The 17,283-nt window shown below is 37.9% G+C and overlaps 2 protein-coding genes across 4 annotated transcripts; one reads left to right on the plus strand and one right to left on the minus strand.

The window, feature by feature from the left end:
- The first annotated feature begins 1,077 nt into the window (after nucleotides 1-1,077).
- LOC128001851 (transitional endoplasmic reticulum ATPase) lies at nucleotides 1,078-11,802 on the plus strand. Its single transcript, XM_052592399.1, has 17 exons — nucleotides 1,078-1,240; nucleotides 2,756-2,867; nucleotides 3,924-4,096; nucleotides 4,276-4,418; nucleotides 5,876-6,006; nucleotides 6,113-6,244; nucleotides 6,325-6,427; nucleotides 6,553-6,686; nucleotides 7,412-7,547; nucleotides 7,650-7,762; nucleotides 7,952-8,116; nucleotides 8,209-8,331; nucleotides 8,430-8,642; nucleotides 8,841-9,149; nucleotides 10,576-10,731; nucleotides 10,879-11,033; nucleotides 11,217-11,802. The coding sequence occupies exons 1-17, from the start codon at nucleotides 1,224-1,226 to the stop codon at nucleotides 11,320-11,322; spliced, it is 2,421 nt and encodes an 806-aa protein (XP_052448359.1). The 5' UTR covers nucleotides 1,078-1,223; the 3' UTR covers nucleotides 11,323-11,802.
- A 247-nt stretch (nucleotides 11,803-12,049) lies between these two features.
- On the minus strand, nucleotides 12,050-15,892 carry akr1a1a (aldo-keto reductase family 1, member A1a (aldehyde reductase)). Of its 3 annotated transcripts, none has more exons than XM_052592401.1 (9): nucleotides 15,840-15,892; nucleotides 15,323-15,428; nucleotides 15,077-15,196; nucleotides 14,827-14,942; nucleotides 13,854-14,049; nucleotides 13,434-13,633; nucleotides 13,238-13,310; nucleotides 12,285-12,371; nucleotides 12,050-12,208 (listed from the first exon to the last, which is right to left on the minus strand). In XM_052592401.1, exons 2-9 carry the CDS (start codon nucleotides 15,401-15,403, stop codon nucleotides 12,143-12,145), a joined length of 939 nt encoding a protein of 312 aa, XP_052448361.1. In that variant the 5' UTR covers nucleotides 15,404-15,428; nucleotides 15,840-15,892; the 3' UTR covers nucleotides 12,050-12,142. The 3 variants fall into 3 exon arrangements, with proteins under 3 accessions (XP_052448361.1, XP_052448360.1, XP_052448363.1); XM_052592400.1 differs by having other exon boundaries at nucleotides 14,827-14,978; nucleotides 15,840-15,890; XM_052592403.1 differs by lacking the exon at nucleotides 15,840-15,892 and having other exon boundaries at nucleotides 14,827-14,978; nucleotides 15,077-15,212.
- Nucleotides 15,893-17,283: the final 1,391 nt, after the last annotated feature.

Here is a 17,283-nt window from a genome sequence, read left to right on the forward strand (position 1 = left end):
TAGCACTGCAGAGACGGCACAGAAGCTTCATCTGAATTGATACGATTACAATTGCATAAATATTGTTGAGAATTATTATATTTTAAAATATAATTTTGAATATAAAAATATGATGGAAAAATAAACACAATATGAATGTCAAACTAAAACCACCAGTTGGTGGCAAATCATTATTTAACAGATTTGTTTAAATCAAAGCAACTGACTATTGAATCAGAGTAATAAATCTACGAATGCTGTGTGTTGCTCAGAAATGCAACAGATAGGCTACTCTGGACTTTATTTGCTGAAATAGCAAAAATAATGATATTAAATAAAATTGAGTCTTAAATGTAATTCACTTAATTCTTCTTGTCTGTTTAACATTTGCATAAAATCAAGATCACGTTTTGCAATTGTGCTCATATTCATGAAAATAGCTCCTGATACTTAATTGTATGTAATATGAAAAACAAGATCTCAAGTAATTATTATTATGTTGTATTATTATTAATTTTTTTTTTTTTTTTTTTTTTGCCATTTGTATTAATTTTGGTGACATTTTTGACAGTTCCCCATTATATTCTAGCCGGACACAGCAGTATCAAAATTAATAAAATTCGAAATAAGTTATTGATTGCATTTAAAGGCAGAAAGTTTTATTAATTAATGTTTTTAATGTATTTAATATCGAATTAATGATGTTGACAATAATTCAGTGGTGGAAATTTAGTGACATCCCTGAAGTTGGTCTTTCTTTCTTAAAGACCTAGACAAGACCGAGTACAAATAAGGTCAAAACTGTGACGAGACCAAGACCTTCAAAACTTGTCTTAAGACCGGTCCCCAACAGTATTTATTTGACGATTTAGTGGCATTTTGACACTTCGGCTCAGCTGAGTAACAATTTGATCAGACCGTCCCGAGCCAATCCAAAAGAGACAATTCACAACGCAGCAGAAATTTAACCAATCACAATTAGCTGTGACTGCCACCCGGACCAGTGGTACTTGTGCTTTACAACATTCGGACCGCGATTGGCCAATCAGTCAGCGCAAGAAATCGCAACGTGTGCTCTGATTGGCTCTTCGTTCCCTGGGCGAGGAAACTTTTTCCCTGCAGAGTTGATGTTAGCAAGCTAATCTAGTGCAGAGGCAAACAGCTAGTGTGAAGGTTGGAATCGGTTACTCAAGAGAGCTACTAATTTCTATCAAATATTTATATCTTTTTTCGGGAGAAGCAATATGGCTTCGGGTGGAGAGTAAGTTCAATTTTAGTTGTGTGATATGTAGTGCGACCATAGTTGTTTTTTATTGAGTTCCACAGTTAGCTATGAAGCTAAAAAACGAACGCATCATAAACGGCGATCAATGAAAAGAGCGAGTTTATACGCTATATGTTTCTCATCCGAGCGCACATGTAAATTGATATAATTTCGTCCTCTACACATATTAACGTTTTCATCAACCGTTAAAACTTTGGCGAGAGTTTTAAATCGCCTCTAAGTCCCAGATTAGCTGTGTTTAGCATGTAAGCTAACCGGACTGAGTCATCTCCGCGTCTGATGGAGGCTTTCGGCCCACCGGTGTCACCGGCGACCGCTCGGATAAACACAACACTCTCAAACGACCCGAATACCGCTTCATACATGTAACGTTTAACACCTTTTATCCTCGGTAATAGTGAAACCGTGAATAATAAGCAGCAAAGCCAGCTAAAGCGTCAAACCGGCTTTGTGTAACGTAACATATAGCAGCAGGTGATTATGAATCCCGTGATCTGGATATTTCAGCCATCAAACACAAAACTACTTACAAGATGTGAAGTTAAAACGTTAGATACGAACTATATCAGAATCTAGAACTTTAACAAGTAACGAGTAATAAAATACGTGTATCTCGGCGGTTTAAACTTCACGTCATACAGCAGCATTTGCTGTGTCATTGGCCGCTGGAGATGGCTAACTGCTGCTAGCTCTCACATCACCCTCTGTTTCTTCATAAATCATCCATCCATCCACCTGTACAATATACGGCTACATCGCGTAACGTTACACGACGAAAATACACTTTTGTGAAGGAGTGAATTGTACAGTTCAGTTTTATACAACGTTAAAGCCCTAACGTGTGATGTCCGTTAGCTGTGATAAGGTTGTTAGCTTATTTACATACGCGCTGTTGGCCGCAGCATATTGTCGTCTGTCTAACAACTGTTTGTTTAGTTTTGTCCACCGTCTTTTCAGAAAAAACCCTATAAACCGCTTAAATTGTTGTATCATGCGGGATCAAGTGCACGAAGGCCTTGCTCACGAGCGCATCCTGACCTAAAGGCGGATCATCACGGCTTTCAGTCCAGTGTTTTGTGGAAGGCTCTAGAATTACTTGAGGTTGACAAATGTGCATATTAGCAGAAATGCACTTAGCAATCGACTCTATTGTGAAATCTTCTCTGAGCTGAACGGATATGATGTAATGCTTTTATTTCTTCTCACTATTTGGAAGTATTAATGGATCTGAAACGTAACTTATTTCGCTTTCGACTTTAGTGATACTGGGGAAAAAAAGCAACTATCTGTCTGGTAACCACCTGTGAATTTGAATATTGTTAATAGTAGGCAATCAAAATGAATGGTGACCGGCTGTTATTCTGCTGAACATCTTATGTTCCACTGAGGGCCCTCATCAAACCTTCAAGGAGGGCACTTGATTACTTCAAAATATATGAAATATGTATTGTATTAAATATGTATTGAATCAATTGTTGGTTTTGTTCACAGATCCAAAAATGATGATCTTTCCACTGCCATTCTAAAGCAGAAGAGCAGGCCAAATAGGCTGATTGTTGATGAATCCATCAATGAAGACAACAGTGTTGTGTCTCTCTCTCAGGTACAGTGCTCAGTTTTTTTTAGAATGTATAAAAATAGATCATCCTGTTTCAGTTGTATGAGGTCTTTACAGTGGGTAGTGAAAATAATCACCCCCTATAAAATCACATTTTGTTGCTTTGCAGCCTGAAATGAAGATTATTTTATCCAACTGTATTTACTCAATGCAACTTATTAGGTGCAAGCGAAATATATAAACCCCAACATGTCAGAAAAAAAAAACGTTTGTTTTCATGCTTTAAATATTTAAATCTAAAATAATTGCCGATTTTGGCCCGACAGTGGAAACTCTTTTGTTTTTAATGACACATGATATGTCTGGCGGAAATCCAATACAGCTCTCCATCCAAATAACAGCATTCCTCCAGAAAAGCATGATATCCTGTTCTGGGACTGTTTCTATGCAGCAGGGACTGGAGCACTTGTAAGAATAGAAGGAACAATATTTAGGACAAAATACCATCAAATTCTTGAGGAAAATCTGCTGCTCTTTTCCAGAAAGTTGTCAGTGGGATGAATCTTTACCTTCCAAAATGACAATGACCCAAAGCACACAGCAAAACTGAGCAAACAGTGATTGAAGAAGAGAAAGAAGAATGTCCTTGTATGGCCTAGTCAGAGCCCAGACTTAAACTCCACTGAAAATCTGTGGAATTACTTGAAGACCAGTACACAAATGCTCTCCATCAAATTTAACTGAACTTGAGCAGTTCTGCAAAGAAGAGCGGGTAAATATCGCAGTTTAGATGTGTAAAGTTAGTAGAGACATATCCTAACAGACTAAAGGCTGTAATTAAAGAATAAGGTGCTTCAACAAAATAATGACAAAAGGAGATGATAATTGTTCCAACTCAATCATTAATTTTATTTGGTGTTGTATTTCATTTGGAAGTTACAAGTTGCACTTAAAAAAGCAACTGGATCAATGCAGCTGGATAAAACAAATTATGTAGGTCTTCATTTCAGGCTGCAAAACAACAAAATGTGATTATTTTAAAGGGGGGGTGATTTTATTTTCTGAACCCACTGTATGTGCCCATCATATTTTCTCTTTTAGGCAAAGATGGATGAGCTCCAGCTCTTTAGGGGGGACACAGTGCTGTTGAAGGGCAAGAAGAGGAGGGAGACCGTTTGCATCGTGCTGTCCGATGACACCTGCTCTGATGAAAAGGTGCGCATGAACAGGGTGGTCCGCAACAACCTCAGAGTGCGCCTTGGTGATGTCATCAGGTAAGACTGTTTTCTGTTTAAGCTTTCATTACATATGTGCAGACTGAAAAATCCTGGGAGTATTGTCAGCAGTTTAAGAGTTTTCATTGACATTGATTATAATACTTAGTATTTAAAAATGTACCTTTGAATATAAATGTTAGATGTATCATTTATTTGGTGATCTTTCTGGTTTTCAGTATTCAGCCATGTCCGGATGTGAAGTATGGAAAGCGAATTCATGTTCTACCCATCGATGACACAGTGGAGGGCATCACTGGCAACCTGTTTGAGGTCTATCTTAAACCTTACTTCTTGGAGGCTTACCGGCCAATCCGTAAAGGTAAATTTATTTATAAATTATTGTGTGTGTGTGTGTGTATGTATGTATGTATACTAGGGCCGGGACTCGATTAAAAAAATTAATCTAATTAATTAGAGGCTTTGTAATTAATTAATCGAAATTAATCGCATTTTAATCGCAGATAAATATTTGACCTGAGAACAGTGAGAAGTAATTTTTTTTTTCACATGGATTTATAGTATACCATTGAATAATGACTGAATACATAAGCTTAAGCAACAAAATATTGTTTATTTTTGTTCAACCAAGTCTAGCAGACCAGTGCAATTTTTGCCATGAAGTGTAGCAATAGCATATTTAGGAACAATTTAGAAATAGTACATTTCAGAAATTCAGGGAGCTTATAGGTGCTGGAACCTTCTGTAAAGTGTTTTTTAAGTAAAACACAATACTGTCAATTACATTCAGAACATTGGAAACACTGACTATTAGAAAACATCTCTCTGTTGCTTCAGAGGCCATAACATACTAAGTCCAACTCTCAATAACCTTGGCCAAAACAATAAAGAGTTCAACATAAACTGTTGCACCAACAAAATAATACATAGTTCAACATAAAGTGTAAAGTCCAGTTTAGGTGATACTTGAGGCTCGATGTGCTGCTGCAGTGATATGCGAAGCGAACGCTTGTTGGTGCTCCAGTATAATCGGTCCCGCCGAAACTCATCCAGTGAGAAACGTTCCGCGGTGCAAAAATAAGTTATTAAAAATGCGGGAATTTTTTTTTCTGTAATTATTTAATCTTAGTTAACGCGTTATTTTTTGTGTAATTAATTAATCTCAATTAACGCGTTAAAGTCCCGGCCCTAATGTATACATAATGTGTGTGTGTGTGTGTATATTCATTTAATGTATTTATAGTACTGTCAAAGTTTAGGGTCAGTGATTTTATTTATTTTATTATGGTTTTTTGTTTTGGAAAAATGTATTCTGAAAGGATGCATTAAATTGATCAAGTGACAGTAGACATTGTTATAAAATACTTCCATTTTATTAATGGCTGGGGAAAGATCAGCTTTATCAAAGATATAAATAAATTTGAAAATGTATTAAAATCAAAGTTATTTAAAATGGTGGTATTTTAAAATTGTTTTTACTGTATTATTGATCAGATACATTCAGCCTTTGTGAGTGTAAGAGACTTATTAAAAAAAAAACACACACATAATTAGATTGTATATGCAGTACTGTCTTTCTCTCCTTGTACATTTCAGTTCTTCTGTGGAAACAGGTTCACGATGCTTGGCATTGAAGTCTGCTTTGTCACCTGATAGATTTGATTTGAAATGTCATGCATGTCAATTTCGGACAGCTGTGTTTTAAAAGACCTAGTAAAAGTTTGTGGTTTGTCTAAGACCGCATGAACTGCAGTTGCTGTATAAAACAAATTTAAGTGCTTTGATATTAACAAATTTGGTTTGGCTTTATTTCCGTAGGTGATATTTTCCTGGTCAGAGGAGGCATGCGCGCTGTGGAGTTCAAAGTGGTGGAGACTGACCCCAGCCCATACTGTATTGTGGCCCCAGACACAGTGATCCACTGTGAGGGAGAACCCATCAAGAGAGAGGTCTGTAGCCTGACACGTTTCTAATTTTTTACTGTGTTTAAAATGGTCCAGGTTTAGGAAGGGTAGATGAAGTGTATGTGATTTGTACCTGAACACCTGTTTGCAGGATGAGGAAGAGTCTCTGAATGAGGTGGGTTATGATGACATTGGAGGGGTAAGGAAACAGCTCGCCCAAATCAAAGAAATGGTGGAGCTGCCCCTGAGACACCCAGCTCTCTTCAAGGCTATCGGAGTGAAGGTAATTATCTATGCTCTGAGACTTGCACACATTAGGTTTATGAGTTCGCAGTCTGAGGTTCAAATAATTTCTTGTTTTAGCCTCCCCGTGGTATTCTGCTGTATGGACCTCCTGGAACTGGAAAGACACTCATCGCTCGTGCTGTGGCTAATGAAACTGGAGCGTTCTTCTTCCTAATCAATGGTGTGGATTACAGCACAAAATATAAATATGGCTCAATTGGTTTTCTTTAATGGCTACTTGTGTGTTTATATATATTTAAACGCTAAGCACATTTTGAAGTCTTGACATTTTTTTAATGATTCCAGGCCCTGAGATCATGAGTAAACTGGCAGGTGAATCTGAGAGCAATTTGCGCAAGGCTTTTGAGGAAGCAGAGAAGAATGCACCAGCCATCATCTTTATTGATGAACTGGATGCCATTGCACCAAAGAGAGAGAAGGTAAGATTCCAGCTGGTGTTCAGAGGCAGAAATCTTTGTCATTACAGAAGCACAAATAATCATCACTTTTTAACTAATTATTTATGCTTATGATTTAATTTGTAGCCTTTTGTGTGGCACATTATTCTAAGAACTTAACAGTTACAATTTCTTTATCTCCGCCCCTGCTCTCACGGTGTGAAAGACAACAATAAAACACTGACAAGAGCACAGGGTCTTAACTAAAGCTAAAGTCACTTGTTAATTAAAATAAAGCTGTTATCAAATATTTTTTTGAAATGCCACCTTGGCTACTAACTGAAATAAAAAAAAAGTGTAAAAGGAAATGTCTTGCTAACAAAGAATACAAAGCACAAAGTTACTAAAACTAGAAAAATGAATGAAAATCCAGTAATAAAGGCTAATTCAGAATCATACTTGCTCTTGTGATCACCTCACCTGGTTTAATCCTGAACATTCTACTTTAACTAGAATCCAGTAGAATAACTTCAGTGTTACACATTATTAGCAGCTTGTACTACGAGAATGTTTTTAACCAAACTGTGCCATAATGTACTTTTATTTTAATTGAATATTTAAATAATTCCAAGTGCTTGCTCAATTTTAAATGTTATTGAAAAGAAACCTTGAATTCCCCATCATTTAAGCAATTTTTTGTCTGAGATGTATGCATGTATGTCTTATCAGGGGAGATTTCACTAAATGGTTCTCATCTCTTTTATCAGACTCATGGTGAGGTGGAAAGGCGCATTGTGTCTCAGCTGCTCACGCTGATGGACGGACTGAAGCAAAGGGCTCATGTCATCGTCATGGCAGCCACTAACAGACCCAACAGCATTGACCCAGCTCTCAGGCGATTCGGTCAGATCTCTTTGCTCCAGTGTTGCTTTATAAAGAGACCTGACTTTTTTGCAAAGACGTTTTAAGTTGATGTTCGGGCTGCTTTCTGACTTTTCATTTCAGGGCGCTTTGACAGAGAGGTGGACATCGGTATTCCAGATGCTACTGGAAGACTTGAGATACTTCAGATCCACACCAAGAACATGAAGCTTGCAGATGATGTTGATCTGGAGCAGGTGTGTTTCAGAGAATGGCAGAACATTCAGTGATGATTCACTTTCATTTAAACTGGGTCTCCTTACTCGGGCACAAGCAGAAATGTCATGCCCGTTTAATTCTGCTCCCTCAGATTTTTGAGTCATTTTAAATGCATCCCTCCAAAATGCATTTTCATATCTCAATTATGTTCCACCATTTGCCTTTAGGTGGCAAATGAGACCCATGGCCACGTGGGTGCTGATCTGGCTGCCCTTTGCTCGGAGGCTGCCCTGCAAGCCATCAGAAAGAAAATGGACCTCATCGATCTGGAGGATGAGACCATTGATGCTGAGGTTATGAACTCCCTGGCTGTGACGATGGATGACTTCAGGGTGAGGATCTTTATCTGTTACTCTCAACCATCTGAATGGAAATTGCATTCAGGAACTTGAGGCATTGATCGTCACTATCTTCTACCTAACAGTGGGCTCTTAGCCAGAGCAACCCCTCTGCCCTGAGAGAGACAATTGTGGAAGTGCCCAACATCAGCTGGGAGGATATTGGTGGCCTCGATGATGTCAAGAGAGAGCTGCAGGAGCTGGTGCAGGTACGAAGCGCACAAGTCTTGTTCTGGATTTCTGACAACAGCTACATTTTAAAACTGCTTCTGACACATCTTCACCAATTTTTTTCTGTACTTTTTAGTACCCAGTGGAACATCCAGACAAATTCCTTAAGTTTGGCATGACCCCATCCAAGGGTGTGCTGTTCTATGGACCACCAGGCTGTGGTAAAACTCTGTTGGCCAAGGCCATTGCCAATGAGTGCCAGGCCAACTTCATCTCAATCAAGGGCCCAGAACTGCTTACCATGTGGTTTGGAGAATCAGAGGCTAATGTCCGTGAGATCTTTGACAAGGTATGTCATTTTGGGTTGTCTGCCAGGAAGTTTCTGACTCGGTACTGTTTATTACATTTTCAATGTCTATTAAGAAAAGTATGCTTTTCAGTGGCTATAGGTCTACTGATCTTGTTTTATTCTTGCAGCAACTATAAATGGCATGTAAATGAACGATCCAATTAAAAATTGTCCTGCTGTCTCATTGTCGTCCTCCAGGCTCGTCAAGCTGCTCCTTGTGTGCTCTTCTTTGACGAATTGGACTCCATTGCTAAGGCTCGTGGAGGAAATGTTGGTGACGGTGGCGGCGCTGCTGACAGAGTCATTAACCAGATTCTCACAGAAATGGATGGTATGTCCAGCAAGAAGAACGTCTTCATCATTGGGGCCACCAACAGACCAGACATCATTGACCCTGCCATCCTCAGGCCTGGCCGACTGGACCAGCTCATCTACATCCCACTGCCTGATGAGAAGTCTCGCATGTCCATTCTCAAAGCTAACCTCAGGAAGTCTCCAATCTCAAAGGTCAAAATGAATGTTTTGTGTGTGTGTGTGTGTGTGTGTATTATTTCTTTAATGGTTTTTATTTAAATAGTGGGTAACACTTATAAGGTTTCATTAGTCAGAACAAACAATTAACAATACGTTTATTACAGTATTTCTTTAATGTAAATAGTCTTTCATTGATAGTTTATTCATACTCAGTGCATTAATGTTAACAAGTAGGGCTGCCCGATTAATCAAAATTAAATCACAAAGGCGATACATAGCGATTAGGCAGAAGCTGCAATTGTCGTGTATCTTTCAGTGAAGCACGGTTCTGTGATCAGAAGGCCAGAGGGCGCTCTTGTGCTGAAAATTAAAATGTGCCTCACAGAAGAAACCCAGGAAATGCCTCTAGCTGTAGCGGAATAAACAATATATGGTTTCAGTTCTTATTATAACTTTTATTTTAATAAAGTATATAATAATGCAATGCTATTCAACATAGCCTTTATCACTGCTTAGAATATTAGGAAATGTGTTGTGACTTCTGTAGAAGAAGCCACATCATCTCACAGGATGATTTATTTCAAACACTTGACAGATGTTATGAAGTGGGTTTGGAGTAAAAACAAGTTATGTGATTTCAGATGGAACGGTATTTACTAAACAGAGCCGTAGTTGTCTGACAAGCTACGCAAAATCGCGTTCATAATCGCAGAATGATTTCTTTTTCACTTCATAATATTGTCAGTGATTTTATGAACGTGATCTTGCGTAGCTTGTCTGAGAACTACAGCTCTGTGCAGTACATGCCGCTCCATCTGAAAGCAGGTGATTGAGATTTATTACTAATCACAGAACTGGCTTTACTAACATTAAGATTCCCATGATAATCGCATTCAATTACCGTATTTTCCGGACTATAAGTCGCACTTTTTTTTCATAGTTTGGCTGGTCCTGCGACTTATAGTCAGGTGCGACTTATTTATCAAAATTAATTTGACATGAACCGAGAGAAATTAACAAAGAGAAATGAACTAATAGAAAACATTACCGTCTCCAGCCGTGAGAGTGTGCTCTATGCTGCTCAGTGCTCCTGTAGTCTACACTGAAAACATAGAGCGCCCTCTCGCGGCTGGAGACGGTAATGTTTTCTCTTGGTTCTAAATAAATGCGACTTCTAGTCCAGTGCGACTTGTTTTTTTCCTCATGATGTATTTTTGGACTGATGCGACTTATACTTAGGTGCGACTTATAGTCCGAAAAATACGGTAATCATGATGCCCCATTTACAAGAACAACTTTTGATTTTAATAATCAATTAGTAAATGTTGAAAATAACATTTTAAAATAATACTGTAGAAGTATTGTTCATTCTTAGATCATGTTAACCAAAGAACCTTATTGTAAAGTGTTAACAAATATTTTTTAATTATTGGGTATTAATGTATTCCTTTTTGTGTAGGACGTGGACCTGGACTACTTGGCCAAGATGACCAATGGCTTCTCTGGTGCTGACTTGACTGAGATCTGTCAGAGAGCCTGTAAACTGGCCATCCGTGAGTCCATTGAGAATGAAATCAGACGGGAACGCGAGAGGCAGACCAACCCTTCTGCAATGGTGAAATTTCATTCTTTTAAGGGCTTTCTTTCCAAAGTTGGGCAAATTAAAATCTATTTAATTGCAGTCCTAAATACTATGGTGTGATGCATTTAAAACTGGCATGATAGTCTGGATTTTCTAACGTTGGTGGATTTGTCTATTCAGGAGGTGGAGGAGGATGACCCTGTGCCTGAGATTAGAAAGGACCATTTTGAGGAAGCCATGCGCTTTGCCCGCCGCTCTGTCAGTGATAACGACATACGCAAATACGAGATGTTCGCACAGACCCTGCAACAAAGCAGAGGCTTTGGCAGTTTCAGGTGAGAACTTAAATCATCTTTAGTGGTAGCTTTTTATTTGGTTTGCTCTTGGATTATAATGTGAGCTCTGGGGTTTAAGAACATTAATAGGATAAGATTTTCAGGCTGTAACTTGGTTTCCAATGCATTCAGATTGGATTCAAGATGCTAAATGCCTTTTATTTTTATATTTTGAAAAATTAGATTCCCATCCAGTAACCAAGGAGGAAGTGGACCAAGTCAGGGCTCTTCTGGTGGCGGCGGAGGCCCCATCTTCAATGAGGACAACGATGATGATCTTTATGGATAAATGTGACCACGTGGCTGACCCTCACAGGCCACTCTTCATACAGGCCGCCATGTACAAAAGACAAAAAATGAAAAATTCCACATTTTTAGGACTGTGCTTTTTGTTTACTATTTTCCGCTTCTCCTCTCATGTCCTTTCCCCCTGTTTTTTATTCGCCTCGTTCTTCTGTCCACCCCCCTCTGTTGAGAAAAGCATGTAGCTGCTTGTGTTTTGCTCTGGTCTGTGAAAGGATGATTTCTGAGAACTTTGATCTTAACATTCTGTGGGTGGGGGTGAATTTCAGGTGAACACCTTACACGATAGTGATTTCATTAACTTTTCACAAGATATATGAGCAGCTTTAGTGGTGGGGTTTAATGCTAGGCTGTTGAAAGGTTTAAAAAAAACAACAAAAAACATAATTGCTAATGACTTCATTTTTTTATGAATGTAGCATATAATGTACAAGTTTGAAATGTTAAATAAAATTCACAAAATGAACCTAGAGTTGTGGTGTTTCATTTGTAGATGTTTGGCATCTGTGAAAGTACAGCTTAAAACGATTGTGCCTTTAAAAACTGAGTGATTAGTAATTTTTTTTTTTTTTTATTAAACGTGATCTACCTCTTCTAGGTCAAAGAGAATATAATTCAATAGGTTTTGTTTTATTTATTTTTTATTTATTGGCCAAAAAAAATCTATTATTATGGGTCACCATAACAATTATAAGAAAACAAAGACACAGAAATTGTATTTATTTTTATTTATTTAAATGAGTAACTTGGATATTGAAGACATGCCTTCTTCAGTTCTAGGAGGCTTGAACCTCTTTTGCACTTTATCAATACGGATCATTGAAAGGAAAATGGGGGTGCTTTGCATCTCTCCAGACCTTTTGTCCATCTATCTGTGGAGTGACAAAAAACATTTCAGTCACAATAGACATTTCGAAAACGTAAAATACAGTAACTTCTCATACTCACTATTATAGTTGGAATGATAAGCCTCTCATTCCTGTTGAAGGATTCAATCACCCTCATATCTTCTTCAGTCAATTTAAAATCAAACACCTGTGTGCAAAGGGGAGCAATGATTATATTTGCATAATCTTCACTACAACTCCTAAATCTAATTGAATCAATATGTAAAAAAAAAAAACATGTGGGTGTGTGTGTGTGTGTATATATATATATATATATATATATATATATATATATAAATCATGGCACAGCAGTTTTGATTGATGTCAAATGTCATTCATTGGTTCTCATGTCTCTTAACCGATCATAAAGCACACGCTAAAATCACACATATACATATTTTGACAGATTTAACAGTTAAAATAGAGTGAAATATCTTCATTAAATATTGACCTAAATTTATTTTGAAAAAACATGTAATTTCTGGAGGAAACTCTGTCCCCATTACAGCTCTTGTCCTCCAGGTGTCTCTGTATGTCTTCTGTTGACATTCTTAACAAGCATTAACGATGATTAACCTTTCTTAGACCCTTCCTGGCAATATTTAAATCATAATGTGGTTACACAAAGGCTCAGAGGTTAAATAACCTGCCAAAGCATTGTAGTTGAGATGCAGGAGCTCAGGTGCATGTGCTGAAATGATGAGTCTTGGAGGATGAATAATGTTTTTAAGTGTATGTGTGGAAATTCTCTCGCAAGCATGTCCAATGGATTCAGAAAAATTATGATTTGCTTTTAAACAGGTTTCCTGGACAAACAGAGCCGCCCTACACTCATGCTATTGGTTGAGTCACTGTTGAGCATCACCAGCCAATCACAGATCAATATTTTGCCGGCAAAGATTCACGTGTTAACACTTTTTATGAATGTCAACCTCTTACAGTTGTCTCCGGACAGTGAGATGAAACGAGAAAGTAACCTTTAAAAAATTCGTTTAAAGTCTTTTACCAACCTACCTCAATGTTCTGTTTGATCCTGGATGAAGTGACACTTTTGGGGATGCAAATGACACCTCTTTGTATGTGCCATCTATGACACAAAACCAATCCAGAAGTGTGTAATGAACATGGTCATACACTCAAAAATCACACTCCATACTCCATACTCGGCCGTCAATGTGGGCCTATTCCTAAATCTTCTGACTATCCTCACCTGATGATGACCTGAGCAGGGGTCTTGTTATAGCACTTGGCCAAACCAACCACCCTTGGATCATCCAGCAGATGTGCTTCTCCAGGTGTAACCCATGGGCGATCAGGAGAACCCAGAGGACTGTAGGCTGTTACTGCCAGCCCTCGACGCCAACAGTGAGAGACCAGCTGAGTCTGAACCAGGTATGGATGGCACTCTACCTGAAAATATTTTGGAAAGAAACAACTTTTAGTTTAATAGTTCATGTTTTTACATTTATTCATTCAAATAAACAAAACAACAGAACAGTTAATGACATTAAGTTTGATAAACGGCCGCATAGGTAAAGTTGTTGTGCAGGGATAACATTAGCTGTTAATGCCAGATTAACCCAAGGACTAGTCCAATCGTACGGTCTTTGCATTTATCACTCTTGCATACCTGGTTGACCACTGGCTTGTGTTTGGCAATGCTGAGAATGTCATCAATCTGTCTGGCATTGAAGTTTGACAAGCCAATGGCTTTTACCAGGCCTTGGTCAACCAGCTTCTCCATGGCTGCCCATGTGTCCCTATAGTGAGTGTTATCATACCGAACAGTGCCATCAGGTCGCCTGGGCATCAGCTCATCTCCTCTCCTGGAAGTATTTAAAACACATCCGTTTTGCATTTTCAAATCATTCATTCAGCTAAAATGATGCCCACATTTGGTCCCATAAGTTAAATGCAGAGCACGAATTCTGAGTATGGGTCACAATACTTGGCTGAATGTCACATCACTTAATACACACCTGTACACATTGAAACTGGTTACACTGTACATTGTTTACATTGAAACTCTTGCACCACAATAATGTATTTAATCCAGTTGAGCCTATTCTTTTCAAATACACTACTGTTCAAAAGTTTAGGGTCAGTAAGATTTTTTTTTTAATCACTGAAAACACAATTTTGTTAATACCTTTATTCAGCAAGGACATGAAATTAATCAAAAGTGAGTTACAAATGATTTGTATTTTTTTTTTAAATTCTGTCCTTTTGAACCAATCAAAGATTTCTGATACAAATTTGTCTAGGTTTCCACAAAAATATTAAGCTGCACAACTGTTTTCAGTGATAATAATAAGAAATGTTTCTTGAGCAGCAAATCAGTATTTCAGAATGATTTCTGAAGGGTCATGTGACACTGAAGACTGGAGCAATGATGCTGACAATTCAGCTCTGCATCACAGGAACAAACTACATTTTAAAATATATTCAAATAGAAAACAGTTATTTTATATGGAAATATTTCATAATATTACGTTTTTTTTTTCTTTAATTATGCAGCCTTGATAAGCATGAGACTTCTTACAAAAACATTTGAAGAGGAGTATGTTGGTGAAAGAGCTAGATATGGAAACACAAAGACTTACTCAAAGGCCATTGGCCAGTGCATGAGATACAGGTCCAGATAACTGAGCCTCAGATCGGACAAAGACTTTTTGCAGGCCTCCTCCACATCATCTGGATGGTGCTTGGTGTTCCACAACTTGGAGGTAACAAAAATGTCTTCTCGCCTCAGAGGCTATATGTTAGTTGTAAATAGTAAAAATTTCACGTGTGTGAAGTATTTATAGTAAAATGTATTTGATGCATTACATGTATAGTTTGATCTGCAGGTACCTTTCCTTCTCCAAGTCGTTCACTCAGGGCCTGTCCGACCTCTGGCTCATTGCTGTAAGCCGCTGCGCAGTCAATGTGTCTGTAGTCACAGTCTAAAGCTGCTAGTACAGCCTGCTTCACCTACAGTAAGACAGCTCTGCCACAATTAATAAATAAACTAATAAACACACAGAGATAAGAAGATACATTGCACACTGTACAGTACAATTTGGGGCTTTTTAGCAGCTTGAGTATAGTTTTTCTGACCTGTCCTGGGGCACTTTTCCATGTCCCTAAGCCCACCGCTGGCATCTGCTGGCCCGTAGAGAGAGTGATTGTTGCTGTCATGGTTTCATTTAGTTTTCACGTTTTTCTTCACATCAAAGACAACAAAAAAAAAAAAAAAAAAACATCACACGAAAGAATTGTGTTAATTGTTCTGTATTTTCATTTAATTTGCTGTCTAAGCAAATAGCAAAATAAGCTATTTGTAGTGTAATTCTAGTTTAAGCACTATTCAAATTTAAAAATGTCACATCAGTCAACATAAAAATAGTATTACAAAACCATGTATGATCATGTAACAGTGCAGTGATCTTCAGTCTTCCTGCTCTTTTCCAGAGGTTTTCTAACTTTTGCCTTTAATTAAACTGATTATTTCAGTCTTAATTTCTTTAAAAAATAGACCCACTGTATATTAAACATCATAAGACGAAAAGAAAACAGACAATATTTTGCTGAAGCTTGCAAACCTACAGAATGTGTGATTTAGTTCATACCTTACCTCTGATAATGCTCCAGTCTGCAGAATCAGACTGACAGCTACTAAGCTTTTATACACAGAGGTCAAAGTCTTTGTTTACTAATGTCCTAAAAGGCTGAACATTAACCAAAACCATCCACGCAGCTACAGCTATCTGAGGAAAATCATATGACAAGAGCATTCAAATATTTTTTTTCTTTTTCATTTAATCATGCTTAACAATATTGTTGTCATCACTTGTCAGTGTGGCTTTGGGGGGAATGGAGATAATGGTAACTGTTTATTCGGGATGTGCTGACAATGGAGCATTATATCACAACAGTTTAGAGTCTGTCACATTGTCACATGCTCAGATTTAGCGCTCTCAGCTGTTACGGCCCTCCTGCTGGACAGATATAGGGTCAGCGTATTATTACTGTCCGTCTCACAACTGCTCCAAGTGTTATGACCTGGCAGCGCGCTAGGCTCAAGGCCCTCTCCACTTCCCTTATGTGGTCAGACCAAATGACTTAGTCACCTCACAGAGGGGGAAAAACCCTGCCAAGCCCTGAAGAACATTCTGGATCAGGGAGTCACTGGCAGTCTAATGTGCTCTCAGAACCTTTGTAATATACAATCCTGTGAGTAGTGTATTTATTGTTACACCTCATTGGGTATGTGGCAATGGGAGAGAAAAATCATAAACTATTATTGTTACTGATATTTTCGTAATTGATGTGCAAATCTGCAGAAATCAGATCATTTGTAATTATCTATTCCGTGCCAGTGTTGTACTGGATGCAAACTTGAAACTACAGTGTTTGTATTTATAGGATGTGCTTTAGTTTTTAGACACATTGACAAAATACCAGCAGAATGCCTCAGTACTCTATTTTTGCTTAATTTACCTTTTTTTCTATATGAATATGTATTCTGGTGTTAAACAGTGAGGGCTATAATTCTCATTGGTGAGATCAGGCTGGAGAATGAACGAGGCAGCAACACTTCTGGAGAGCACAAACAAAAATAACCACATTATTTAGTTAAGGAAATGCCCGATGGGTGTTACAAAAAGTTAAAAAGTTTCTTATACACTGTAAGGGGCATCACAGACCCTTCCTTCTTTTACTAAATCATCCCCTTGGAATTGTAAGGTTCTGTCTGCATTCCGAGTAGTTTTGAGATATTGAACTTCAAAGTTTAAGCAATTCCATTCAACTGTGAAAATAGAACCAAACTGTTTTTTTTTTTTAAATAAAAAGTCCTATAATGTTTCAACATTAAAAAAAAAATCATAAACATAAGCTGACATATGTGAATAACTCAATTTTGACAAAAATGTCAGCTAGAGCCTTATAATTCCAAGAAGGACGAAATATTAATGACACTAATCTGAATAGTGCAGGCCATGTTTCCTCCTGAATGTCTGGTGGCTACAGACCTGCTCTCCGTTTTAGCTCAGAAATGGAGTATTTTCAGGATTCAA

The sequence above is a fragment of the Carassius gibelio genome, chromosome A5 (assembly GCF_023724105.1).
Source record: "Carassius gibelio isolate Cgi1373 ecotype wild population from Czech Republic chromosome A5, carGib1.2-hapl.c, whole genome shotgun sequence".
NCBI lineage: Eukaryota > Metazoa > Chordata > Actinopteri > Cypriniformes > Cyprinidae > Carassius > Carassius gibelio.